General features: G+C 50.2%; 1 protein-coding gene across 1 annotated transcript in view; it reads left to right on the top strand.

Annotated features, from left to right (window-relative positions):
- The window catches only part of ARHGAP39 (Rho GTPase activating protein 39), a 64,940-nt gene that overhangs the window by 722 nt on the left and 36,497 nt on the right, over positions 1-27,721 (top strand). Inside the window, exon 2 of the mRNA XM_041407978.1 lies at positions 24,063-24,494. Coding sequence (XP_041263912.1) covers positions 24,063-24,494 — 432 coding nt within the window. The remainder of the gene's footprint in view (positions 1-24,062; positions 24,495-27,721) is intronic.

Genomic DNA, 27,721 nt, shown 5'->3' with positions numbered 1-27,721 from the left:
TAGGATCACGGTTCAAGGGAATTGGTGCTTAAAGCCAGGCAGGAGAATGTCAAATATTCCCTCGTATTTAATGCTTCCCATTAAACCCTCGCGCTCGCCTGGTTAGCTCCCGAATACACCCAGGACCGACGGATTTTGGGAATGGTTAAGGATTACTGTGAGCAAAACACTCCCTGGAAAAGGGACAGCTTTATCCAAGCCCATTTCCATGCAGATTGATGATGGAAAAGGGCTTGGAGAAACACTGAAGGCTCTGTTCCCATCCCGGCGGATGCGGTCAAGGGCCGCGATCCGTACGGAATTATCCTGGAGGCAACGGGGTCCTCTGGAAAAGGATACAAAACTCCAACAGCCCAGAGCTGCCCCAAGTCCTTTCATTGCTAAATCTGCTCTACCCTAATTTATGCTAATGAGGGGAGCTCTCATCCCGTCTCCGAGCTCTTCCATGGCGTGTGTCACCATCTGGAATGCTCTGCTCGGGATTGGGAATGTTTTCCTGGTGAGCTGGGACCAGGGGAATGAGCTGGGGGGGATTTTTTTTGTGCTGTTAATTTGAGAGTCGACGGCTTTTTTTGTGCTCTAATCAAGAGGGTTTTGATGCCGTAATTAAAAACGCGGAGTTAATGGGTGTTCCGCGGGATGTAAATTCGCCGGGAAAATCCGGAGTCGAGAGAACTTCGGAGACCAAAGCGCTTTTTGTCTATTGTAATTAGGGGTGTGGTGCTTAAGGAATATTAATTAGCCCCACGGGGGAGGTTGAGGAGCCAGAAAAATGCTGCCTCCGCCCCTAATTCCCGGTGGGAGTTCAGGAGCTGCCGGATGAGCCAAGCCTGGGAGATGGCGAGGAGCAGGGAGACTTGGGAAGGGAAGGAAAGGGTATCCCCATCCTCCTCCCCCTTAAAAACAAACAAACAAAGGGGATAAAACCCAAACAAATCCAATTTCGGGAGCTGGGTGCGACTTTCTGTGGGAGCTGAGTTTGCCGAAGGAATTTAAATCCGCGGTTCCCCCGGGAATTGCGGTCGTCGGTTTCATTGGAATGGCAAATTTGGGATGATTTGTAGCTGGGAGAGCTGGAGAGGGACTTGGGACAAAGGATGGAGGGACAGGACACGGGGAATGGCTTCCCACTGGGAAAGGGGAGATTTGGATGGGATGTTGGAAAATGGCGGCAGACGGTCAAGTTTAGGTGAATTTTTTTTGGGAGAGCTGGAGAGGGACTTGGGACAAAGGATGGAGGGACAGGACACGGGGAATGGCTTCCCACTGGGAAAGGGGAGATTTGGGTGGGATGTTGGAAAACGGTCAAGTTTAGGTGAATTTTTTAAAAAGTCGGATAATTTGCAGCAAATAAATCATAGATTGGGCCAGGTTGGGACCTCAAAAGATCCAAGGTTTTATGGGAATGGAGCAACTGTAGGAAAAGCTCTTCAGACCAGAGTCTTGGAAATTAAAGAAACCAGAAAATCTGAATAAAAGCTGATTTTTACACCAATAAAAAGGGCAAGAAGAAAGATCCAGGTGATTGTCCTGGCAAACTGGGGGATTTTTCTGGGAGGAAAAAATGTGTTGGATGGTTGGAAAATATTCATAAGGAGAGGAAAACAGGCTGGGAGAGCTGGGAATGCCCAGGCTGGAGAAGGGAAGGATCCAGGGAGGCCTTGGAGCCTCTTCCAGTGCCTAAAGGAGCTCCAGGAGAGCTGGAGAGGGATTTTGGATAAGGGATGGAGGGACAGGACACAGGGAATTATTTCTCACTGCCAGAAAAGAGGGATATTTAGAATATTTGGAAGGAATTCTCTGTGCAGCGGGGCTGGGAATAAAATTCCCTTTTTTTCCCAAGCTTTCCATTAGCAACTTCTAAAAGGGAATAAACCCTTTCCTCGGAAAAGCTGTGGATATTTCTCTTTTTACCTTAAAGCTAGTCCAGGGAATTCCCAAATCCTACACTCTCCGAAAGGTCGGAATAAGAGATGAGTTTGTTGATCGTGGCACACAGATCCTGGTTTTGGGGTTTTTTTTTAAGGAAATACTCATTTCATTGGCAGCTGCTCCCTGTTTTCCTCAGGGATCTGATTATCCCAGTTTTTCCTCCTGCACCGTCTCTGGAGCCAGTGGGGAGCCATGGAAGGGGACAGGGCACAGGAGATGTCCCTGATGTCACCACCGTGTCCTCCCTCTGCTTCCCGGCCCGGATCCAAATTTGGCTCCGACATCTCCTTGATCTCCTAAGATTTCAGGAGGAAAACCTCAGGTTTGGGATTGAAACCTCAGGTTTGGGATTGAAACCTCCGGTTTGGGGTCAAAACTTCGGGTTTGGGATCAAAACCTCAGGGTTCAGGTTCAGAGCCTGTACCACTTGGACTCGAGTTTATTTATGGAATTTCCACCTCCAGGGATGGTGATTCCCATTCCAAGGTCTTTCCATAAACACCTCTAGGAATGGTGATTCCCATTCCAAGGTCTTTCCATAAATACTTCCAGGGATGGTCATTCCCATTCCAAGGTTTTTCCACAAACACCTCCAGGGATGGTGATTTCCATTCCAAGGTCTAATCCCGCTTTCTGTGAGGAAATTCCAGACAATCTCCAGCCTTATCCAGGTTTAGGGCAGAGGTTGGATGTGTCCCTAAGGGATGTGGCAAAAATGGGGAAACCCCGGTGATGGGGTGGTCGGTGATTATTGGAAGTGTTTGGGAATCACTTGGCTTCGCATTCCAATGGGGAAAATTTCCCTGGGAGCCTCCAGGGCTGTAGGAATTGGTGGAAAACATGGAATCCCATGGAATCAAGGGTGGCATTAACGAGCCTAATCCCATTAATGACGAGGAAAAAAACCCCAGGAATTGGTTCCTGGAACTGGCACTGAGGATTCCACGTGTTCTCCAAGGGATCAGCCTTGGGATCACAACGAGGAGGGAAAAAAACCCCAGGAATTGGTTCCTGGAAGCGGCACTGAGGATTCCGCGTGTTCTCCCTTTGGGGAAAGATCATGGGATCAGCCTTGGGATCACGGGAATAAACGATCCCACTGATCCCATCTGGGCTCCAAGTCCTGTGCAACACCTTGGGCACTTCCAGGGATCCAGGGACAGCCACGACTTCTCTGGGAATTCCATCCCAGCCCCTCACCACTCTCACAGCCAAGAATTTCTTCCCAATATCCCACCCAAATTTCCACTTTTCCACTGGGAATCCATTCCCTGTGGCCTCTCATTCCATCCCTTGTCCCAAATCCCTCTCCAGCTCTCCTGGAGCCGCTTTAGGCTTTGGAAGGGGCTCGATTTTTTTTTTTTTTTTCCTCCAGTAGTGTAGCAAAAACTTCATCAAATCATGAAATTTCCTGGAAATTTCATGGAAAAACTTCATCAAATGCTCAGACCTGAGATTTGGGTTGTCAGGGAAAATTCCTATCCCAGGTTGCTCCAACCTGGCCTTGGACAGGGGTGGGGCAGCCACAAATTCTCTGGGAATTCCATCCCAGCCCCTCACCACTCTCACAGCCAGGAAATCCTTCCCAATATCCCATCTATCCCTGCCCTCTGGCAGTGGGAAGCCATTCCCTGTATCCCTGTCCCTCCATCCCTTGTCCCAAGTCCCTCTCCAGCTCTCCTGGAGCCCCTTCAGGCACTGGAAGGGGCTCTGAGGTTTCCCTGGATCCTTCTCTTCTCCAGGCTGGACATTCCCAGCTCTCCCAGCCGGGCTCCAAGCCTTGGAGCATCTCCATGGCCTCCTCTGGACCTTCTCCAACATCTCCACATCCTTCTGCTTTCACACCCCAGAGCTGGATGCAGAATTCCAGGTGGGAATTCCAGCAGAGAGGCAGAATTCCCCCCTTTTCCCCGCTTTTCCATCCCCATTTCAGCCACAGGAGAAACGGGATGGGATAAAATGGGATCGGGATCACCCCACCCCACCCCCTCTCTGCTTTCCAAGTATTTCCCTGCCTGACTCAACTAATAAACATCCAGGATTTATGATAATTAATTCCCAACACGCCCTGGAGTTGCGCAGGTGCCCGGAGCGTCGTTCCCTGGGCACTGGGAATTAATTTGGGAGGATTTATTCCATGCCTGGGCTTGACACGGAAGCACTCCGCTCTTCGGCACATTCCCGGGCTTTTCCTGGAATGCTGAGCCACGGAAAGCGGAGCGAAAAGGGAAGTGATTTGCATGTGGCTGCCTAATGAAGCTGTGGAAAATTAGGGATTAAACAGCACTGGGAAAGCTGGAAGTTTACCAGGGATGAGAGTTCCCATGATCCAAAGGTTTCAGGAATTGTTCCCTGGGAGAGGGGATCCCCCTCAAGGGGTTCCAGGAGAGCTGGAAAGGGATTTTGGAAAAGGGATGGAGGGACAGGACACACGGAATGGTTTAAACTCACAGATGGAATTTGGGATATTGGGAAGGAATTCTTCCCCGGGAGGGTGGTGACGGGCTGGGATGGAATTCCCAGGGAATTCCATAGCTGCCCCATCCCTGGAAGTGTCCAAGGCCCGGTTGGACTGGGCTTGGAGCAACCTGGGATAACGGGAAGTATCCCTGCCCATGGAAAAAGGTGGGATCGGATCATCTTCCAAGGTCTCTCCATGATTCCCTAAACTTCACCTCCTGGCTGCAGATTTCACAAATATCCCAAAAAATGATGGTTCTGGCTGAAAAAATACTCAGGGAAATGCCCATGAAATGGGGGGAAACAAGGAAAGGATGTGAACTTCCTAGGATTTCTTAGCCAGAGCCTGGAAAAATCCTGCGGGGAAAGGTGCCACTGGGAAATCTTTTCATCTGAGGGAGAAATCTAGGACTTGGAGTGCCAGAGTTCAGGATTTCTGCTGGGAAAATCCTTAGGAAATGGAGCTGCCAGCCCGGTTCCCTTCTCCGCCATGCCATTCCACATGTCTTCATTCCATGTTCCCTCTTTTTTCCTATTTCCTTCTTTGTCCAGGATTTTTCTTTGCTTAACATCCTTTATTCCCTGTCTTGTATCCAAAAAAAAATCGACTTGGGATGATGCAGGATCTTTTTAGGAACTTTAAAAGTAATTTTGGGTCCAGCTTCCAGGTGGGAATTCCAGGCTCACCTGCGTGGCACAGCCCTTGCTGTTAGGATTTGGGATTCTCCTGATAAAATACCGGAATTTAATGGGGCCGTGAAGATTCCAGCTTGATTTTTCCAGCTTGTTTTCCCGTCATTCCAACAGCAAAGTTGGATTGATGTCGGATCAATCTCGGATGCGCATCCCTTGGGATGCAACCTGAGGAAAACCCGCAAGGGAGGTGCAGGAGGAGCTTGGGAATGACTCAGGAAAAGCTGCAATGGATGGAGGGAAGGAGGAGCTGGCCAACCTCCCCTCCATGTTCTCCAAGATCCCGATGAAAACACCGTAGCGTTTTCCAGATGGATCCAGGGATGGAGCGCAGCCACTCCGTCTATCCCTGGAAAAACAAAAAAAAACCCGGAATTTGTCCACAGCTTGTTCAGCTCCTTATCCCAATCCCTGGAAAAACAAAAAAAAAAAACCCCGGAATTCATCCACAGCTTGTTCAGCTCCTTATCCCGAGCCAAAAAAAACCCCTCGGGGTCACTTCTCCCGTTTTGTTGGCGAGCTGGGAATGTCGGGAAGAGTTTTTGGGGGATTGGAGGAGCGCCTGGCGTTCCTGCACATGCCCACCGCAGGAGGTTGGGGAGTATCCTGGAGAAAAATCAGGAATCCGAGCGGAATCGGCGCTATCAGAGCCCTCGATCTGGCTCGTTTGAGGAAAATGGGTTATTAAGTGGATTTCGGTAATTAAAAGCCGTTACCAATTAAGAGCTGATAACGAGTCCTGCCACGGGGCCCGGCCTTGCCGGAACAAATCCGGGCCCACCAAGGACGATGGAGACGTCGGCTTGGGGCCTTTTTAGAGCATCAAAGCTCAGGTTTAGGATCAAAACCTCAAATTTCAGGAGCAAAACCTCAGGTTTGGGATCAAAATCTCTGGTTTAGGATCCAAACTGCAGCTCTGGGGTCAAAACCTCAGTCTTGGGATCAAAAGTTAAGACTTAGGATCAAAACCTCTGATTTTAGGAGCAAAACCTCAGGTTTAGCATCCAAACCTCAGGTTTGGGATCAAAACCTCAGACTTAGGATCAAAACCTCAAATTTCAGGAACAAAGCATAAGATTTCTGGAGCAAAACCTCAGGTTTTGGATCAAAACCTCAGGTTTGGGATCAAAACTTAAAATTTAGCATCAAACCCTCTGATTTTAGGATCAAAACCTCAGACTTAGGATCAAAACCTCAAATTTCAGGAACAAAGCCTAAGATTTCTGGAGAAAAACCTCAGGTTTGGGATCAGAACCACAGGATTAGGATCCAAACCCCAGATATAAGGATCAAAACCTCAGGTTTGGGATTAAAAACTCAGGTGTTGGATCAAAACCTCAAATTTGAGATCAAAACCTTCAGGTTTAGGATCCAAATCTCTCATTTAGGATCAAAACCTTCCGTTTGGGATCCAAACCTCAATTTTAGGATGAAAACCTCAGATTTTAGGGTCCAAACCTCAGATTTAGGATGAAAACCTCTGACTTTAGGATCAAAACCTCAAGTCTGGGATCAAAGCTTCGGGTTTAGTATCCAAACCTCAGGTTTAGGATCAAAACATTCAGTTTGGGATCCAAACCTCAGGTTTAGGATCAAAACATTCAGTTTGGGATCCAAACCTTAGGTTTAGGATCAAAACATTCAGCTTGGGATCCAAACCTCAGGTTTAGGATGAAAACCTCAGATTTGGGGTGGAAACCCCAGGATTAAGATCCAAACCTCAGATTTTACGATCCAAACCTCAGGTTTAGGATGAAAACCTCCAATTTTAGGATCAAACCCTCAGGTTTGGGATCAAACCCCTGGCTTTTAGGGTTCAAACCTCAATTTTTAAATTCCAGAAGCCTTTTCCTTCCATCCATAACACGGAATCAAGACTTGAGAGCGCTTTGGCATTTTTTTTTTCCGTTTATCGCCAACGCAATTCCACACGAGCTGATTCCGATCCCGCTATGGAAAAAGCACGGATATTATCCAAAAAAAAAACCCAAAAAGCTTTTCTTGGGCTCCCAGCAGGAGCAAGGAATTACCCCAGGAGCTGCCACAGGGAAGGAGGAGCCGCTGCCACTCCAGGCCCGGAGCAGCCGCTGCGGTAATTTTGGGGGCGGCGCCGACGGAACCATCGGATTTTGCTCCGGGAATGTTTTTCTCCGAAGGTGCCCAGCAGCAGGCAGAGCCTGGAATAGCTTGGGATGAATGGAAAATCCAGGAGGTCGGAGGCCTCTGTGATTTTTTTTTCCCATTATCTTTTGTGTTTAATCCCAAATTAACAAACGCGGCTCTTTTATTCCCGCGTGGCTCTCCCGGAATTTTGGGGGAGGAGAAGGAACAGGAACAAAAGCCCTGAGCCATGGATATAATTTTGGAAGCAGCATGGAGCTGTTGATAAACCTGGTTGTGGCCAGCCCACTTCCAAACCCTGGAAAATCGGGATTTAATGGGGGGTTTCTGCACTTTTTCCTGATCTGAGTCCGCCGGAGGGTTGGGATCCTCGGAATTTTCAAGCTTTAATTGTTTGATGGGTGCCATCGATCCTGTGGAATGGGCTGGACACAAAATCTCCATCAATGGGATCAACAGCCAGGATTGAGGGAGCGGCTCCCAGGAAACCCCGAGGTGGCTGCAGCCAATTCCTTGGATTTTGGGATGTGGCGGATGCAGGAGGTTTAAGGGGAGTGGCACACCTGGGCCTCTCCTCCTGCGGTTCTCCAGAGGATCCCTTCGGCTCCGGAATGTTTTGTCGTTGTTGCTGCACGGCTGGAGAATTCCATTTCAACAAAAAAAAAGGGATTTCAGCATCCCCAAACTCTCTCTGGAACAAGGATGTGGAAAAGCCCTCCTGCTGCTTTCCTTCCTGGATCCAGGCTGGGGGATGAAGGAATGGAGAGCAGTTCCAAGGAGAAGGAATTCTGGGTGTTGGTGGGTGAAAAACGGGACATGCCCCATCGGTGTGCTCTCACATCCCAGAAATTCCCAGTGTCCCGGGCTCATTCCGTGATGGGGAAGCAGGAAAGGGGGGAATTCTGCCCCTTAGCCCCACTCAGGTGAGATCCTACCTGGAATTCTGCACCCAGCTCCAGGATCCAACATCATGAGGACATGGAGCTGCTGCAGCAGATCCAAAGGAGTCCACGGAGATGCTCCAAGGGTTGGAGAAAGGCTGAGAGAGCTGGGAATGTCCAGCCTGGAGAAGAGAATGATCCAGGGAAACCTCGGACCCCTTCCAGTGCCTGAAGGAGCTCAAGGAGAGGGACGAGAAGGGAAGGATCCAGGGAAACCTCAAAGCCCCTTCCAGTGCCTGAAGGAGCTCCAGGAGAGGGACTTGGGACTAGGGATGGAGGGACAGGACACAGGGAATGGCTTCCCACTGCCAGAGGGCAGGGATAGGTGGGATTTTGGGAAGGAATTCTTCCCTGTGGGGGTGGTGAATGGTTGGAATGGAATTCCCAGAGAAGCTGTGGCTGCCCCTGGATCCCTGGAATTATCCAAGGTCAGGTTGGACAGAGCTTGGAGCACCCTGGGATACTGGAAGGTATCCCTGCCCATGGAAAAGGGATGGAATTCCATGATCCTTAATGCCCCTTCCCACCCAAACCATTCCATGGCTCCCTGTGATGACCAGGATGGATTTATTCCACTTTCCTTGGCTGTTGTTCCCAAGTCTCCCCAGTTTTCCTGTTGGCCAACCCAGCACCACCAGAGAAGGGAGGAGAAATCTGGGGGTGAAGCCAAATTTTTCCAGACTGGAGACAGCAGAGGAACAGCTCTAAATCCTCCAAAATCCTCCATTATTTAAATTTTCCTCCAAAATCCTGTGGAATTCCTGCCCACAAAACCCTCAGAAAAATGGGAATGAAACCACGCCAGGGGAGCAGGAACTTGATGGGTCCAGCTTCCAAGGGCTGGACAATTGGGAAGCCTTCCCAATGGATTTTTCCTGCTTTTTTGCTGTACTGGAGCAGGCTCTGAGAGCAGAACCACGTATGGATAACTGTGAATAGCAGAGATCCCGAAAAAAATAATTATGGAAAGGCCGGATTGCTGGGATTTCTCCCGGCTTCTGTGAGGAGCGTCCATGACCGGGCTCTGGGCACGGCTCTGGTGGTGGAGCCGAGGCTCCGGCCCAGATGGTGCCTCCTGATCATTCCCGGAATGTCATCCCAAACCGTCGGGTAACTGGGAGTGGGGGAGAGCCTCTCCCAGATGGATCCGCCGCGGATTCTGAGAGGGCACGGCGTTAACGCCGGCGCTTGACGAGCACTTCCAGCCCGGAGAGGAGGCTGGGAACGGATCCAAGTGTCCTCTCCACCTAAAGGGGCGGTGGGGAAGGGAAAACCAGGATTTTCCATGGAAGGGATTCCATGGCTGCAGCATGGAGGGGTCTCCCATTGGTGGTTTTCCATGGTTTTGGCCAGCAGGAATGGTGGGGAGACATCCATCCTTGGAATATGGATGCTGAATGGGAGAATTCCAAGTTTCCTGTGCTTGGGGGAGGAAGGGAACGTGGCTCAGGTCACCTCCAAACCCGTCCTAAAATATTTGGGACACACTTATAAAAACAGGGAAAAACGGTGTTGGAGAACTGCAGTTTCCCATCTCCCACCTGGAATATGGACTGAAACCTTGGAAAAGGGAGGAGGGGGTGTTCTGGATCTTGTGGTTTGGGGCTTTTTTGGGAAAGATTCCCAAAAAACTCCTAAATTCCTTCCCCTTTTCCCACTCCCATTGGAATGCTGAGTTTTCCTTTTCTCCTGTGCATAGGAAGCTCCTCTAGCCCAAATATCCAAGATTTTTTGTGGAAAATCATCCTTCCTCATCCTCGCTGCCCATCCAGGCCAAGTTTTGAGGAGTATCCAATGGGTGTGAGCCTCTGGAATCTGCTCCTCCTGCCAGAGGAGCCTCTGGAAGCAGCAGATGCTCCCGCACCTGCCAAGTCACTCTTGGCAGTTTGGGATGAGGTTTTGCTCTTTGGGAATTCCTTCGGCAAAGTTCCTCCCAAGGAGTGGCAGAACGTGGAAGCGTTTGGGTTCCTCGCGTGATTTCGGTGCCAGAGGAGCATTTTTAGGTGGAATGTTCGTTCCTGAATTCCCTGATTTGGTTCCCAAAGAGGAATATCCGTGTTTTAATCCATGGATTGGGGGGAAAAAACCCAAATCTGGCATTCCGGGTTTGGTTTTTTGTTTTGTTTTGTTTTTTGGGTTTTTTTTTTTTAAAGTTTCAAGGATATTTAGGCCTAGTTTGGAATTTTCCCTGGAGTTTATGAGCTGGGTTTGGATTAGTCCTGGATTTGGTGTGTTTGAATTCCCTTTGAAACTTCGGAATGAAGTCACTGTTCCCTGTGGGAACCCTCCGAGCTCCAGGGAAAGTTTTTTAGAGGGATTTTTCTGCAGCATCCAGAGGGACCTGGATCCACTGGGATCCACTGGAATGTGAGCACGGATCCATTGGCAGCTCTGGATGCAAACTCCGGATGCTCCAAGCGTGGTTTAACAGCAGCAAAAAATTACGGAATGGTTCGGGTGGGAAGGGACCTTCAAGATCATGGAATTCCATGGGCAGGATGGAATGCTTCCACTATTCCAGGATGCTCCAATTCCTGGCCTTGGACAATTCCAGGGATGGGGCAGCCACAGATTCTCTGGGAATTCCATCCCAGCCCCTCACCACCCTCACAGGGAACATTTCCTTCCCAATATCCCAAATTCCTTCTGTGAGTTTAAACCATTCCCTGTATCCCTGTCCCTCCATCCCTTGTCCCAAATCCCTCTCCAGCTCTCCTGGAGCCCCTTCAGGCACTGGAAAGGGCTCTGAGGTTTTCCTGGGTCCTTCCCTTCTCCAGGCGGGACATTCCCAGCTCTCCCAGGCTCTCTCCAGCCCTCGGAGCATCTCCATGACCTCCTCTGTATTTGCTCCAACCACTCCACATCCCTCTGCTCTTAGATCCCAGAGCTGGATGCAGAATTCCAGGCGGGATCTCACCAAGGGGCAAAATTCCCCCCCTTTTCCCACTTCCCACGCCACCAGCAGGAAGCTGCGGATCAATATTTCTCCGGGATGAGGGGAAGGTTTGGGAAAAGGGGAAAAGCTGGGCAGCATCCCACTTTTCCACCTCCCTTCCCCTCTTCCTGGCAGCCGGGACGACAGATTCCACACCAACTGTGCCGAGCCCTCGGATCGCGGATCCCGGGCACGAGTCACGCTATCGGAGCGGTTTTTATCCGCAGAACATATGGCCCCGTTTCCTTGCGGATAACAAGTGCTTCCCTCCATTTTCCCTCTGCTTTTCATCCCCTCTTATGTCCCGAGGAACAATCCCAGCTCTTTTTTTCTGGATTTGGGAGCGGGACAGGGAGTAGGGAAGCAGCGCAAACTCCGACTCCGTCATTTTCCTCCTACGAAGGATTGAAGGATTTGGCGGCTCCGCTCAGCAGGGAGTGGGGGGGAAGTTCTTTTCCCAAATGGGATTTGCTGTCTGGGGCGCCTGTCTTGGAGCTTGGAATGTTTTCCAGTCTTATCTCCCAGTCCTAAAAATATCCCGGCGGGAAGAGGGGGAGAAGCTGCTTCCATGTTTTTCTCCCTCTCGGAGAAGGAGCGGGGAGGTCATCGGATATTTAGGAGGTGACCTCTGGAAAGCCATCTCATTTTTCACCTTCTAATTGCTCCCATCATCCCAGGGATGGTTTTGTTGTTTTTTTTTTAGGGATCGAATTCCACAGGGAGTTGACGCCCTGGGGAAACAAGGATCCCTTGTTTTCATCCCAAATCCTCCTCCTCCTCCTCCCGGATTCCTCCCTCATCCCGATCCCAGCCGTGCTGAGGGAATCAAATGACGACAGGTGGCCTCGGAATCACCTGCTCCCCGCCAGCTGCCGCTTCCCGAGGACAAGGAAAAGCCATTCCAAAGTCCCAGATCAGGATTTCCAAGGAATTCGACCCCCCCCCCCTCCCGGGAGGAGCTGTGCCCGATGTTTGCCGTGGCTCTGGCAAAGGAGGGAGGAGGAGGAGGAATATTTTTCTCCCCGGCTCAGATTTGCTGTTTGTAGTTCTCTGCTGTTTTCCCGACCTCATTCCATGAATATTTTGGAGTTCAGAAAGCACGGGATGTGCTCTCGAGCTTCGTTTTTCTTCCGCTCGGGGCTGGGCTTAGCAAGGAAAACAAAACTTATTCCAAGTTTTTCCTCGGTGCTGCTTTTCCCTTAGGCTTGTTGTGGATTATTCCTTGTTTTTTTGCTGTTATTGAATATTCCCTTTTTCCTCCCAGTGGCAAATCTCGGGAAAGGCAGACTTGGAACTGGGATTTAAAGTTATTCCATTCTAGGATTTAATTTAAGGATGCGTATTTAGAGTTTATTTTCCCCAAATTAAATCCATAAAATATTGACCTCCCATGCTCTGGCACCTCTTGAATTCTGCCCCCCCCCCCAAAAAAAAAAAAAAAGTGAATTTTTACTGTTTTGTTGGAATTTTTGTCCTTTTCCTGATGTTTTCCAACCTCTGTGACTTTGGGGATCCCACTTTTCCAATCTTTACTTGCACTTGGGCTTTTCCTCCGTCCAGGCTCCACCTTTTAAAGTTTAAAGCTTTAAATTGATTCTTTTTCCCTCGGGATTGGCACAAACGGAAAATTTTTAATGGAAATGAAGTTTTCCCTGAGGAGTTAAAAAACAGGAGTTCAAGGAAAGGGTGTTTTGGACATGTGGTGAGGAGGGTTGGGATTCAGCAGCTGCCGCCGGAATTTTTCCCTGCTCCTCTCCCTCTCTGCCTCCCCCCAGCTGCCACTGCCCCAAAAAGCCAAATTTGGCCTTTTTTCCCTTAAAAAACCTGCATCCTTAGGGGAAAATCAGGGATATCAATCATGGAATGGTTTGGGAAGGGAAAATCCCATCCAGTTCCCTGGACACCTTCCACTATGCCAGGTTGCTCCAACATGACTTTGGATAATTCCAGGGATGGGGCAGGCACGGCTTTTTGGGGAATTCCATTCCAGGCCCTCGCCACCCTCCCAGCCAAGGATTCCTTCCCAGTATTCCATCTTTCCCTGCCCTATGGCAGTGGGAAGCCACTCCCTGTGTCCTGGTGATCCAAGAGGGCAAAAATTGGGAATTACAAAAAAAAAAATCAAAACCGGTTTAGCTGAGCCAGGGTGATTCCTGAATCCCTCTCACAATGCAGCAGCAAAACCACCAGGAATTCTGGGAAAATAACGAAAAATAACCTCCTTTCCAGTATTTTTATGGAATTTTCTGGCCAGGAGATTTTGTGGTATTGGATTTCCGGCCCCTAACATTTTTCTTTACACGGAATATGAAATGGCGACACCTGAGATTGGCAGAATTCCTTTTTTTGCAGGAATTTTAAGGGCGGGGAGAAAATTTCTTCCCTCAGTCTTGATCATTCCAGGTTTTTCTTGGATTGGTGCAGGCTGTTGCTTGCTCCCAGGTTTTTGGCTCAGAGTTCAAAGCATTCCTCTCAATATTCCCAATTTCCAAAGAGCTTATTCCCATTAATTGCCTTTTCCTTGGAAAATCCCGATTGGAAAAGCAAAATGAGAATAATTTATTACAGATTTTTAGGAAGTGTTTGAGTCGGTGTTGGCAAGTCCCACTCGGATAATCGTCACTCTGATTTCTGGAAAGTTCAAGAATGAGGATTTGGGATTTGGGAGTGAATTTTAGCTGGTCTGAGGAGTGGGATTTCATGGAATGCCACCATCCAAAATGATCCATCCTCAAGGTGGGAATCGTCTGCTCCAGCTTCACCCAACCCCCCTTCTGGTCCCACCTTGGAGGTTGGAAAACCGGCTCTTCCCATCCCAAAATTGCCCCACAAACCCTGGGAACATGGCTTTTCCAAGAGGACAAGTCAAGGGAAGGTGGAATTTGGATCCATCGGTTTGGATCTGGTTTGGATTTGGTTTGGATGGAAACCAATGAGAACCTAAAGGTTTGTTAAAAAACAAGGATAATGGATCACAAATCTCTCCTGGGATAATGGATCTTCTGGGGCATCTTCAGTTCATGAAGCTTCTTATCAATTAAAACACTCTGAGGTTTTTTTTGGGAATGCTGTCCCAGAACCTTGGATAAGATGTTGGATGGGCATCCTGCCCCCTGCCAGCCCCTTCCCTGGGATCTCCTTGGATTTGGTTTGGATGGAAACCAATGAGAACCTAAAGGTTTGTTAAAAAACAAGGATAATGGATCACAAATTTCTCCTGGGATAATGGATCTTCTGAGCTCCTCTTTCCATCCCATCCCATCCCATCCCATCCCATCACATCCCATGGTGGCCTCCAGCTCCTCTCCCACCATTTTGGGATGAGAAATGACTCTTCCAGCTCAATCCAGGTCCCGTTTCCTCTCCCGCCTCTCGGCAAAAAGAATTCCCATCCTTCTGTCCTCACTTGCCCTCTTCCCTTTAAACCCAAACTTTTCCAGGGCTGATATCCCCAAGCCCTTGACCTCTCCGAGGTTTAATAAGGTGAGAGGCTAAAAAAGTGATTAATTGGCGTCGGGAGAGATATCGGATCACAAAAGCCTCCGGATAAAATTCCAGAGCTCCTTTGAGAGGCTCGAGGTCATCCCGGCGATTTCGCTGCTTTCATGCAGATCCTCCATTCATCCCAGGCTCTTTGCCTTATCAGCTCTCCGGCAGCTTCCTAAATTCCTTTTTTTTTTTCTCCCTGGAGTTTAAAGGAGATGCCAGAGCTGTGAAGTTCAGATCGGGAGCGTCGGAAAGCGGCCACACGCGCTCCGATAAGACGGAAAAAAAATCCGTCTATTCCCTTTTCTGAAGCTGCTCTTTGAAGCCTCCAGGGATTTTTTTTTTTTTGGGAGTCTTATCCCTGTGTCCTCTAGGCCAGAAGGGATGGGACGATGCCAAAGTCACGGATGCAAAACGGGATGTTGGGAGATCGGAGGGGTAGGAATGCTTTTCGCCGCTGCGTTCCATTCTCCACGGCAAAAATTCCTCCGAAAAAGGGGGGAAATTTCCTCTGAAAAAAGGGAAGGGTGACCCTTCCCTGCTCCTGGGGATTTCCTGACCTTGGAATACCCCGTTTAAAAGCTCTTGTCCTCCTTGAACTCATCTAATTCTCCTTTGAACCTATTTATGGGATTTGGCTGCGTTGCCGAATTCCACGGCTTAATTAGGAGCTACGGAAAGTCATTTCCTGGAGTTGTCTTTTAAACTCTGGAGCAACCAATTAAAGGAGGGGGGGAAAGTGTGGAATCATTCCCTGCTCCTCTTCTCCTCGGTGCTTTTCAGGAATAACAGGGAAATTGGGTTTTCACACTTTTGACGTAGTCTTTGGTTGTTTTTAAGGCTTCTTTGGGAATTCTTTTCTCAGATTGTGATTTGTGGAACTTCCCAGATAAGTTGTGGATGTCCCATCTCTGGAAGTGTCCAAGGGCAAGTTGGAAAAAGATTGGAGCAACCTGGGATAGTGGAAAATGTCCCTGCCCATGGAATGGGGTTGAGCGAGATGGCCTTGAAGGTCCCTTCCAACCCGCACCATTCCATGGTGTGTGGGGCTCAATCTCATCCCAGATCAGGGATTTTGATTCCCAGTGGAATCAGGGCATTTGCAGCAGGGATGGGATTTGGGGTTTCATAGAACGTCACTATTTTGGAGCCTTTGGATGGTGCTTGATCCAACGTGGGGAACATTAGATTCCCTCTTGGATTCCATCTCCTGATTCTCCGGCAGAATCAGCTGATGGAAATGCTCATTTTCCATGGGTTTCCTCACTCGGGGAAGTCGTAATTCCATGAATTCCATTTGTAGCCACCCTCAGTCGCTTGAGCACCAAAGCTCAAGCCAGGCCTCTGCAATTCCCAGATCCACTGGAATGTCAATATTTAAAATTATCCAGATATTTACTCCTTCAGGAAGGAGCTGGCAGGAGCTGCAATTCCCAGCTGGCAGAGAAATCCGGGAGCTTCTTCCCTATGCAAAAAATTCCTCCTCCGCGGTTTGGCTCCCAAAAGTGCTGAGGAAGAGCTTGGCCAGCTGGGAGCATGCCGGGAGCTTTCCCAGAGCACATTCCAAGCCGTGGCACATCCCAGGACACGTTATCCCGGTTTATCTGGGTCCGGGAATTACTCCAGGGGTGTCATTTGGGTTGCAAATCATTCCCGAGTTGCAAATCCCGGAGTTGCATCTCTGGAAAATCAAAGGGGGAAGTTGAGTTCCGACGCTGCCGGACGCATCGGGCCGCGCTATCCCTGCATTCTGCCTCTTCCAGAGCAGCTGGATGAACAGGAATGTCCCACTCTGGTGGTCTGTGGATAAATAAATGATCCTCAGGTTCCTACCACTCCTACCACTGATAAATTCCCTTGGGACAATTATATATCCAATGGTTTTCCAATCGTCGCGGTCAGCGGCGAAGGGAATGGTTGGGATGGTGCAGGGCGGAACAAAAGGTCTTGAGATGCCTTCAAACCCCCCCATGGAGCAGGAAAAAGGATCCTCAAAGTCCTTGGAATGGTGGTGGAAAGGGAAAGGGCCCGCTCATGTCAAGGTTGGGAATTTGAAACTAAAAATGGAGAGATTGGGAAGGAATTTGGTTATGGTGACAGTTGGTGAGGGCCTGGAATGGAATTCCCAGAAAAGCTGTGGCTGCCCCATCCCTGGAAGTGTCCAAATCCAGGTTGGATCAGCCTGGGATGGGGGAAGGTGTCACCACTTGCATCCAGGTGAGCTTTAAGGTCCTTTCCCGCCCAAACCATTCCATAGTTCCATGAAACGCAACGGTTCAATGGTGTTAAATTGGGAATCGTTATTCCCAGGATTCTCCCATCAGGAAGGAATTCCTCCCCGTGAGATCCTGGAATGGAATTCCCAGAGAAGCTGTGGCTGCCCCAAGGAGATGGGGCAGCTCTAATTAAAGACAATTTTCCCTTAATTAATGATTCCCCCTCCTTTTTTAAGCACCTTGACATCTCCATCCTTGGAATTCCTCCCATCTCTGCATTCCCAGCCCCCGATTTTTTTCCCATCCCAGCTCTCGCAGGAGCTGGATCAGCTCCCGGATTTCCACCCAGTCCTTTATGGATTTATTTCACTGCTCAGGGATCGATCCGACGCCTGTTCCCGGGAGTCGCCGGCCGGGAATCTGCTGAGCAAGGCAGGGACAAAGCTCTTCGTCATCATCAACACCCAGAGGAGGATTTTTCTGTTGGATCAGCCTTTGGAAATGCTTTTCCCAACAAAAAAAAAAATCCTTCTGGTGTTGATGTTTCGGAGGAACCGGCCACAATTTGTAGGATAATGGGGTTTTTTTGAATTTTCATGGTAATGAGGTCATTAAAGTCTCGTAGGATCATGGGAACATCAAATGAGTTGGGTTGGGAAGGACTTTTGGAGGTCATCAAGCCCAGCCTTCCACTGGAGCGGGTTGCTCCAATCCCACTCCAAGCTGGATTTAAGCTGGGTTTTAAGGAGCTGGATTTAAGCTGTGTTTTAAGGAGCTGGATTTAAGCTGGGTTTTAAGGAGCTGGATTTAAGCTGGGTTTTAAGGAGCTGGAATTGGGGTCACTGAGGTTAATTTGGCCTCAGAGCCAATTGGGGCCTGACCCCTCCCTCGGTGTCACCTCGGTGTCACTCCTGGCACCGGGATTAACTCCGTGCGCCGACGTGGCTTAGGACAAGCTTAAAATTCCCAGAGTTCCACACCTCAGATTATTTGGAATGTATTGATCTCTGCATCCCAGGGGGAAAAACAGCTGAAAAAGCGTTTTTTGGGATCACAGAGAAACGGGATCAGATTTCTGCATTGATTCCTGGGATTTTGGTTGGAAAGGAGCAGCTCCAAGCCAAGGCCTGGGGGGAAGAAGTTGGAGGAGTTGTTTTAAATTCCTGAACCATCCAAAAGGAAGGAAGTTAAGTTCAGGCAGGATCAGCTTCACCCAGAGTTGAGGCTTCAAGTTGTCAGAGGAACAGGGAGGAGAGGGAAGGACTTGGAATTAAAAATGGAGAGGTTTAGTTTGGAATTTTGGAAGGAATTCTTCCCTGGGATGGTGCTGAGGCGCTGGAATGGAATTCCCAGATAATCTGTGGCTGCTCCATCCCTGGAATTGTCCAAGGCCAGGTTGGACAGGGCTTAGACCAACCTCGGATAGTGGAAGGTGTCACTGCCAATGGAATTCCATGATCTTTAGTCCCCTTCCAAACCATTCCATGATCCTCCCGACCATCCCATGATATTCCTGCTGACGTCTCCTCTTCACCGCGGCCGCCCTTGAACCTTCTCCCGACGTTGCCCAGGCAGTCACATCCCTTCTCCATCAAAGCAGCGCCGCGTGAGCACCCGGATCCGACGGCTCCTGCCTCCCGGAGCTGGACTTTTCCCTCTTTTTATTTAATTGGAAAGGAGCGAGCAGCGGCCGGGGCCGATCGATGACGGATTTGCTTTGATGGAGGAGTTGGTTTTTCCCCGAGGCGGATTTGGGGTTGGCGCTCTGCCTTGTCAGCGCTTTTCCCCCACTGGGATTGCCATGGATTCAGGATGGAGCAGAGGGCTCGGGTTTCTCCCGCTGTCCTGGAATAGCTTTTTCCAGCAGGGAATGCTGGATTCTTTTCTGGATTCTTCCAAACCGCACAGCTCCCGGTGTTTGAGTTGTTATGGATCAAGGCCAGGAGCTGCTGGAGTATCCACCTGGGTCCTGAGCTCTGATTTTGCTGGACATTCCCTCCTGTCCTCAGGGATTGATAAAAAAATAAAAAAACGGGATTTGACCTGGCTGTGTGTGGCCACATCCCAGAAATTCCCAGTGGGCAGCAGGAAAGGAGGGAATTCTGCCCCTTTGCCCTGCTCAGGTGAGGCCCCACCTGGAATCTTCTTCCAACTCCAGGACCCAGCATCAGGAGGATGTGGAGATGTTGGAGCAGATCCAGAGGAGGCCACGGAGATGCTCCAAGGCTTGGAGCCAGGCTGGGAGAGGTGGGAATGTCCAGCCTGGAAAAGGGAAAGATCCAGGGAGACCTCAGAGCCCCTTCCAGTGCCTGAAGGGGCTCCAGGCAAGCTGGAGAGGGACTTGGGACAAGGGATGGAGGGACAGGACACCAGGAATGGCTTTCCAGTGGAAAAGTAGAAATTTAGGTGCGATATTGGGAAGGAATTCCTGGCTGTGAGAGTGGTGAGAGGCTGGGATGGACTTCCCAGAGAATCTGTGGTTGCCCCATCCCTGGAATTGTCCAAGGTCAGGAACTGGAGCAACCTGGAATAGTGGAAGGTGTCCCAGCTCATGGAAAGGCACTGGAAGAAGATGACCCTCAAAGGTCCCTTCCCACATGGAAAAATTCCATGATTTTCCATGATAATCGCCATTACTGATCCATGGTGGACCTGGAGTCATGCTACCACTTGGAATTTTGGGGATAGGACACTCAACTTCCCAAAATCCCACGGCCAGAGATAGGACCACAGTGATTCCATGGCAAAACCACAGGAGCACTTTTCCCATTTTCCATGGAGTGGCTGAGGATCCATCCCTCTCCCGGCCCTCATTCCATGATTTTTTCCCCATTTAAAAACTCACTTCCGGCTTTTCCAAGGTCTGGCATCAAGGAATTGTGGTTTTCTTCCCATATTTTGAGTCAAATATTCCTGAAAAATAAGTAATAAATAAAATCATGGGTGTAATAATTAAAGGAATATTAATGAAGTCGATAATAAATAAAATAATGGGGATAATGAATAAAATAAAGGGTGCAATAATGAACATTAATTAATTAATCAATAATAAATAAAATAACAGGCAGGAGTTGGAACAGATGAGCTTTAAAAGCTCCTTTCACCCCAACCCATTTAATAATTCCATTATTAATTTAAAATTTTATGAAGCTTTGCAGGAGGTTTTAATTAATTTTAAGCAGGGATAGAAGATGAGAAACAAGATGGGAAATTGGGAAATAAGATGGGAAATGAGATGGGAATTGTCCTCTCCTGGGAATTTTGCACTGATGGGGGGATTTGGCTTCTTGGACGTTGGGAAATCTTGGATATTTTGGTTTGTGATTCCAAAGGGATCACCTGGAAGTGGGAATTTGGGGAGCAGAGCCCCCCAACTGCTGCGGAGCCACTTCCGAGGTCTCCAAAATCTTGCTGGGAATCAGGAATTCAAATTGCTCCTCATAAAAACATGGAATGCTTTAGGTCAGAAGGGACCTTCAGGATCATCCTGCTCCCTTCCATTGCCACGCCCCAGCCCCTCAATATCCTGGGAATCCCAAATCTTCCCCGGGCTGGGACAGACCAGGTGCCGTTGGCCACCTTGGCCGGTTCTTTGCCCAATCCCAATTCTCCAAAGCCGGAAGTGGCTTCCAGTTTCGGTTCCTGGCCGGATCGGATCCGAGTTTTGCGGAATGAGACGAGCCACGATTTAGGACCGACTCTCCTCCAACTGCTTTTAGTCTCTGTTCTGCACGGAAAAGCTTAATTATGGATTTTCCTCTTATTTCCGAGAGAAGCTGGACACGTTTTCCTCCTTTAAGGGGGTTTGATCCAAGCTGGGATCCCACACCCTGAAAATCCCACTCTTTTTTTCCATCCAGGGGTGTTTAAATCCCGTTGGAAAATGGAGCAGCTGAGGGCTCGGGACCAGGCTGACACCTGGGACCCCCTCCAGGGACTTTTTTTCCTGCAAATTGGGCGTTTCTGAAGAGCCTCCAGGGGTTCATTCCCAGGAAAAGGCGTCGGGATGCGATCCATGTGATCCATCATTGTCTGACTCCCTGGATGTGTCAGGTTTAAGTGGCACCTTCCTTGATAAGCCTCACTTAGCTTTTTATTCCTCCTCATCTATTTCTAGACGTTCCTTAAAAGCCTTGGAAATGCAGACGAGGATAAATCCCAAATAGCTTAATTTAATTCCTTTTTTATATATATATATATAAAAACCCACACAAAAGAGGATTTTGAATAAAGACACGGATCCCAGAACTTCTCAGGTACCCTCTGGATTATCCAGAGGTGATGAATGCAGTGTTTGGGGCAATCTGAAAAATCGGTGGAATTCTCAGTTTCTTGGGATTACAACTTCTCTTAATCCTCTTTGGAATTTCTAAGCTCCCATTTGCTGCTGGATGATCCCAAAAATCCCTTTTGTTGTGTTCCTGAGTGAGAGGGGGTCAGGGCAATTCCAGGAAAACACGGATGGGAGGAAAGGATGGAGAGCAGCCCTGGGGAGAAGGGATTTGGGGGTGTGGGTGGGTGAGAAGCCCCACATGACGCATCCATGTGCTCTGGTCCTGGAAATTCCCGATGTTCTGGGTACATCCCACAGCGTGGGCAGCAGGAAATGGGGAATTCTGCTCTCTGCCCCGCTCAGGTGAGATCCCACCTGGAATTCTGCACCCAGCTCCAGGATTCAACAGCTGGAATTGCTGGAGCAGATCCAGAGGAGGCCATGGAGTGGGTCCAAGGGCTGGAGCCAGGCTGGGAGAGCTGGGAATGTCCAGCCTGGAGAAGGGAAAGATCCAGGGAAACCTCAGAGCCCCTTCCAGTGCCTGAAGGGGCTCCAGGAGAGCGGGAGAGGGACTTGGGACAAGGGATGGAGGGACAGGACACAGGGAATGGCTTCCCACAGCCAGAGGGCAGGAAGGAATTCCTGGTTGGGAGGGTGGTGAGGGGCTGGGATGGAATTCCCAGAGAAGTCGTGGTTGCCCCTGAATCCGTGGAATTGTCCAAGGCCAGGTTGGCCAGGGCTTGGAGCACCCTGGGAGGGGGGAAGGTGTCCCTTGCCCATGGGACCATCCCATCCCATCCCATCCCATCCCATCCCATCCCATCCCATCCCATCCCATCCATGATTCCATCCCATTCCATCCCTTCCCACGGAGCCCAGGACACGCTGGGCCTGTTCAGCCCTCACCATCTCCATCCCCGCCACCATCAGGTTTCGGTGGTTGTCACCCAGCCCAGCTGTGCTGGGGCCGGTGGTTTTGGGATGGTGCCGGAGGTGGATCCCACGGAGCCGACGCCTTTTCCTGCTGTCGAAATCGGGACAGAGGGAAGGAGCTTTGGGATCTCTGGAGTGCCGGGGAGCTGCGCTGCTCCAGCTGGGCCGGGGGAGGTCAAATCCACAAATTTTGGAGTTTTTGTGGGAAATGCTGCCGGGTTTGGTGGTGTGGGTGGCAGCGCCGGTCATGCAGGAGAAGTTCACCTCCAGGTTGGTGATTCCAGTCCTTCCAGTCCTTCCCATTCCCTGATGGAATGTGCTTTGATCCCCGGCTCTGGACCTTCAAGGGTTAGGGGTGGATGCCGTGATCCCGGGTGGACATTGGGGTGCTCCAACCCGGGCATGTGTTTTGCAGACTTGCTGGATTTCCCTGGGAGCTGGAAATCAGGGATTGGTTGGAAACTCTTTGGAAAAATCCTCTGTTTTGTGTAAATAATTCTGCGGGACTCGATGGGGGTAGCAGAAAGAGTTGTGAGGTCGCTCTTCATCCCGCGCTCGCTTTGATCGCGCTCGCATTGATCACGGAACCATTGGATGGTTGGGTTGGGAGGGATCTTGGTTGAATTTCCTCTCTTTCCTGTTTTTTTTTTCCAGGCTGGAATGGGTGGGAATCATCAAGCCTTGGACATGGGAGACTTTATAGGGGTGGAAAGAGAAGTTGTCAAATTGCTCTTCTCCACCCCATGAGCACCGAGTCACGGAATCATTGGGTGGTTGGGGTTGGGAGGAACCTTGTTTGATGCTTCCCCTCTCTCCCTGTTCTTTTCCAGGCTGGAATGGGTGGGAATCATCGAGTCTTGGATATGGGAGATTTGATGGGGTTGGAAGGAAGAGTTGAGAAGTCGCTCTTCTCCATCCCGCGCTCACATCAAATCACGGAATCATTGGATGATTGGGGTTGGGAGGGACCTTGTTTGATGCTTTCCCTCCCTCCCTGTTCTTTTCCACACTGGAATGCGTGGGAATCATCGAGTCTTGGACACGAGAGACTCGATGGGGGTGGAAGGCAGAGTTGAGAAGTCGCTCTTCTCCATCCTGCGCTAGCGGCAAATGATGGAATCATCGGGTGGTTGGGGTTGGGAGGGACCTTGGTTGATGCTTCCCCTCTCTCCCTGTTCTTTTCCAGGCTGGAATGGGTGGGAATCATCGAGTCTTGGATATGGGAGACTCAATGTGGGTGGAAGGAAGAGTTGAGAAGGCGCTCTTCTCCATCCTGCGCTCACATCAAATCACAGAATCATTGGATGATTGGGGTTGGGAGGGACCTTGGTTGATGCTTCCCCTCTCCCTGTTCTTTTCCACGCTGGAATGGGTAGGAATGCTCGAGTCTTGGATATGGGAGACTCAATGTGGGTGGAAGGAAGAGTTGAGAAGGCGCTCTTCTCCATCCTGCGCTCACATCAAATCACAGAATCATTGGATGATTGGGGTTGGGAGGGACCTTGGTTGATGCTTCCCCTCTCCCTGTTCTTTTCCACGCTGGAATGGGTAGGAATGCTCGAGTCTTGGATATGGGAGACTCAATGTGGGTGGAAGGAAGAGTTGAGAAGGCGCTCTTCTCCATCCTGCGCTCACATCAAATCACAGAATCATTGGATGATTGGGGTTGGGAGGGACCTTGGTTGATGCTTCCCCTCTCCCTGTTCTTTTCCACGCTGGAATGGGTAGGAATGCTCGAGTCTTGGATATGGGAGACTCGATGGAGGGGGAAGGCAGAGTTGAGAAGTCGCTCTTCTCCACCCCGCGCTCATGCCAAATCACAGAATCGTCAGGTTGGGCGACCTCCCAAGATCGCCGGGTTGACGTTTCCCTTCTCTCCTTGTCCTTTCCCAGGCTGGAATGGGTGTGAATCATTGAGTCTTGGATATGGGAGACTCGATGGGGGTGGAAGGCAGAGTTGAGAAGTCGCTCTTCTCCACCCCGCGCTCATGCCAAATCACAGAATCGTCAGGTTGGGCGACCTCCCAAGATCGCCGGGTTGACGTTTCCCTTCTCTCCTTGTCCTTTCCCAGGCTGGAATGGGTGGAAATCATCGAGCCTCGGACCCGGGAGCGCATGTACGCCAACCTCATCACGGGGGAGTGCGTGTGGGACCCGCCCGCCGGGGTGCGGATCAAGCGCACCAATGAGAACCAGTGGTGGGAGCTCTTCGACCCCAACACCTCCCGCTTCTACTACTACAATGCCACCACGCAGAGGACGGTGTGGCACCGTCCCCAGAACTGCGACATCATCCCGCTGGCCAAGCTGCAGACGCTGAAGCAGAACACGGAGTCGCCGCGGGCTTCCACGGAAAACAGCCCCGGCAGGAGCAGCAATGTCAGCAGGGAGGGAAGCACCAGCTCGTCCTTGGAGCAGGAGCTGGAGGGCAACGAGAAGGTGCAGGAGCAGCGCTCGAGCCGCCAGTCCAGCCAGTATTCCGTGGTGAAGGAGGAAACGGAAAGGTAAAGGTGGGATTGGGGGGAAAATCGGGAATTCCCAATCCTGGTGGTCTCCAGGAGAGATCCTGCAGGTCTTGGGAAAAGGTGGTTTGTGGATGGTTCCTCCTGCTCGAGGCTTGGTGGGTCTCCACCGAGTTGGATCATCCATAAAACAAGCAGGAAGAGGGAAAAACATCAGGAAGAGGTGTTTCTCCACCTTAGGGATATTTTAGATGTTCCCTGCGGGAAGGTTCCCTAAAGGAATAATTTCTCATCCTTTTGAAATTCGTTTTTAGGATTGGAAATTCGGGTTTAGAGCTCGGTGTGGTTTTAAATGCTTTCCCTGGATAAGATCTCCCTGAGGAGTGGGGATGATTCACGGTCCAACCAGGGCTTGTCCCACAGGTCTGGGGAGCTCCTGGCAGGGATAATTTCCCTCGGGAAGGAGAAGGGAGTCAGTGCTCCATTCCCAAGGACAGCATTCGGAGATGTTCGTGTCACTCCTTCATTGTGGTTTCACCTTTTATGGATTAAAAGCTGCAAATCACGGAATCATGGAATGGTTTGGGTTGGAAAGGAGCTTTAAAATCCATCTTTTTTCACCTCCTACCATGAGCAGGGACGCCTCCCACCATCCCAGCCTGACTTGGGACAATTCCAGGGACGGAGCAGCCACAGCTTTTCTGGGAGACCTGAGGCGGGTCATTAATTAATGTGTTTGTCTTCTCTTAATTGATGCTTTTGACCACGTTAAGGACCCAGCCAGGTTGAGGAGACCAATCCGAGGCGGAATTCCCGTTCCCAGCTCCTGCTGCCAGAAACTGTGGCTGGATGGGAACAGGAATTCCCGGCTTGGCAAGTGCTTTCATGTGGGACATCAGAGGCGGCCTCGGCTCCGCACCTCGGGGGTGGTTCCACCTTCCCGAGGTCCCGGGAGAGGCTCTGATGGAATCTCTGAGCCTGGGAATGGGGGGTCCTCCTGGGGCAGAGGGATTTTGGGCAGGGAGAGGGGTTTGGGGTCTTTCACTGCTGGCAGATTGGAATCATGGAGTCATGGAATTACAGAATCATGGAATGGTTTGGGTGGGAAGAGGCCTGAAAGATCATGGAATTTCAGCCTTTTCCATGGGCAGGGACACCTTCCACTATCCCAGGTTGTTCCAAGCACCATCCAACCCAGCCTGGGACATTTCCAGAGATCCAGGAACAGCCACAGCTTCTGTGGGAATTCCATCCCAGCCCCTCACTACCCTCCCAACCAGGAATTCCTTCCCAAATCCCATCTATCCCTGCCCTGTGGGAGTGGGAAGCCATTCCTTGTGTCCTGTCCCTACATCCCTTTGTCCCCAGTCCCTCTCCAGCTCTCCTGGAGCGCTTCAGGCACTGGAAGTGGCTCTGAGGTCTCCCTGGATCCTTCCCTTCTCCAGGCTGGGCATTCCCAGCTCTCCCAGCCTGGCTCCAGAGCAGAGGGGCTCCAGCCCTTGGAGCATCTCCGTGGCCTCCTCTGGAATTGCTCCAACATCTCCACATCCTTTTGTTGTTGGATCCTGGAGCTAGACATAAAATTCCAGGTGGGATCTCACCTGAGCAGGTCAGAAGGCAGAATTCCCCTTTTCCTGGTGGGGAATGAGGCCAGGAGATGTTGATGGAGCAGGATCCTATTCCCAAAGTGGCGTGAGGGGTTAACAAGGATCGGGGTATGGATTTTAAATTCCCTGGGTTTTGCTGCAAGAACAGGGGTGGGATCAGCAGGAAAGGATCATTCCTGAGGTGGAATCAGGAATTTCCTGAGGAAAGGATCATTCCTGAGGTGAAATCAGGAATTTCCTCTGGAAAGGATCATTCCCAAAGTGGGATCAGGAGTTTCCTGAGGAAAGGATCATTCCCAAGGTAGAATGCAGGAGTTTCCTGGGAAAAGGATCATTCCTGAGGTGGAATCAGGAATTTCCTCTGGAAAGGATCATTCCCAAGGTGGGATCAGCAGCTCTCTGGGGGGATTCCCACATGGGATCCAATTCCCACATCGGACCCAGCATGGACACTCCAGGTCACTAATTCCTTGGTGTCCTCCACCCACACGTTCCCTGTTCCCATTATGGGATGCAAATCTGCTGGATCAGCTTGGAGGAGAGCCAGATTCTCAAATAAAAATATTTAATCCTTGGAAATCTCCTGGAAAAGAAGGAATTCAGCCCTGGGCTGGGTTTGGCCAATGGGAGGTTGTGTGTCCTCGAATATCCAGGAATTCCAGGTCTTGGCCTTTCCAGGGTCTGGGATTGAGCAGATCCTGGGTCTTGCAGCTTTAAAAATTCATTAAAAATTTTTAAAAATTTAGATGCCACTAGAGGGAGCAGAAATTCCTGCTGACTGGATCCCAGTTCCGAAGTCACCAGGATATCAGAGATAAAGCACAGCATTTAAATCTTCCTGGATTAAGTGTGGCTGAGCTGGAATATCCAAGGGGAATTCTCTCACAACCCAATCCCTGGAATGTGCCCGCCACAGCTCTCTGGGATCAAAAACTTCCTCCCTTACAGGCAGCAGCCATTTCCTGACTCCAAAAGATCCCAAAAAAGCAAATTTGTGCAATAAAAGATGCCTCAAATCTCTACAATACCCAATTTGAGCGTCCCACAATTTTTTCCTTGGAATTCTCTCAGTTTATTTCCTTTCCCGGGAGGCGCTGGGAAGAACCTGCCGTGCTGGGGTTCGGAAAACAGGTGGATCAATGGCATAAATCTCTGCTGCCTGAGGGTTTTCCAGGTCCCTGCAGGGATTCCCAGCCTTCCTCCAAGACGAGAAGGAAGAGAAACCCAGGACATGGAGTTGCTCCGGAAAACCGCTCGGAAGGACGGAGGCATGGAGAGGATCCTCAAGGTCTTCCTTCCCAATGACCTGCCTCCAGCAGGAGCCTCAGGCTTGGAATTCCGGGCTTTTCTTCATCCAAATGTTGGATTTTCACAGCTGGGTGATGTCTCCTGGTGTGAGGAGCCAGGAGGAACTTGGGAGAACTGGGAATGTTCATCTGGAGAAGGATCCAGGGAGAGCTCAGAGCCCTTCCAGTGCCTGAAGGGGCTCCAGGAGAGCTGGAGAGGGACTTGGGATGAGGGATGGAAGAACAGGACACAGGGAATGGCTTTCCACTGCCAGAGGGCAGGGATAGATGGGATATTGGGAAGGAATTCTTCCCTGTGAAGATGGTGAGAGTCTGGGATGGAATTCCCAGAGAATCTGCGGCTGCCCCTGGATCC

Source organism: Onychostruthus taczanowskii, unplaced genomic scaffold (assembly GCF_017590055.1).
Source record: "Onychostruthus taczanowskii isolate IOZ18803 unplaced genomic scaffold, ASM1759005v1 scaffold280, whole genome shotgun sequence".
In the NCBI taxonomy this organism is placed as follows: domain Eukaryota; kingdom Metazoa; phylum Chordata; class Aves; order Passeriformes; family Passeridae; genus Onychostruthus; species Onychostruthus taczanowskii.
This window is presented reverse-complemented; position numbering and strand designations above follow the sequence as displayed.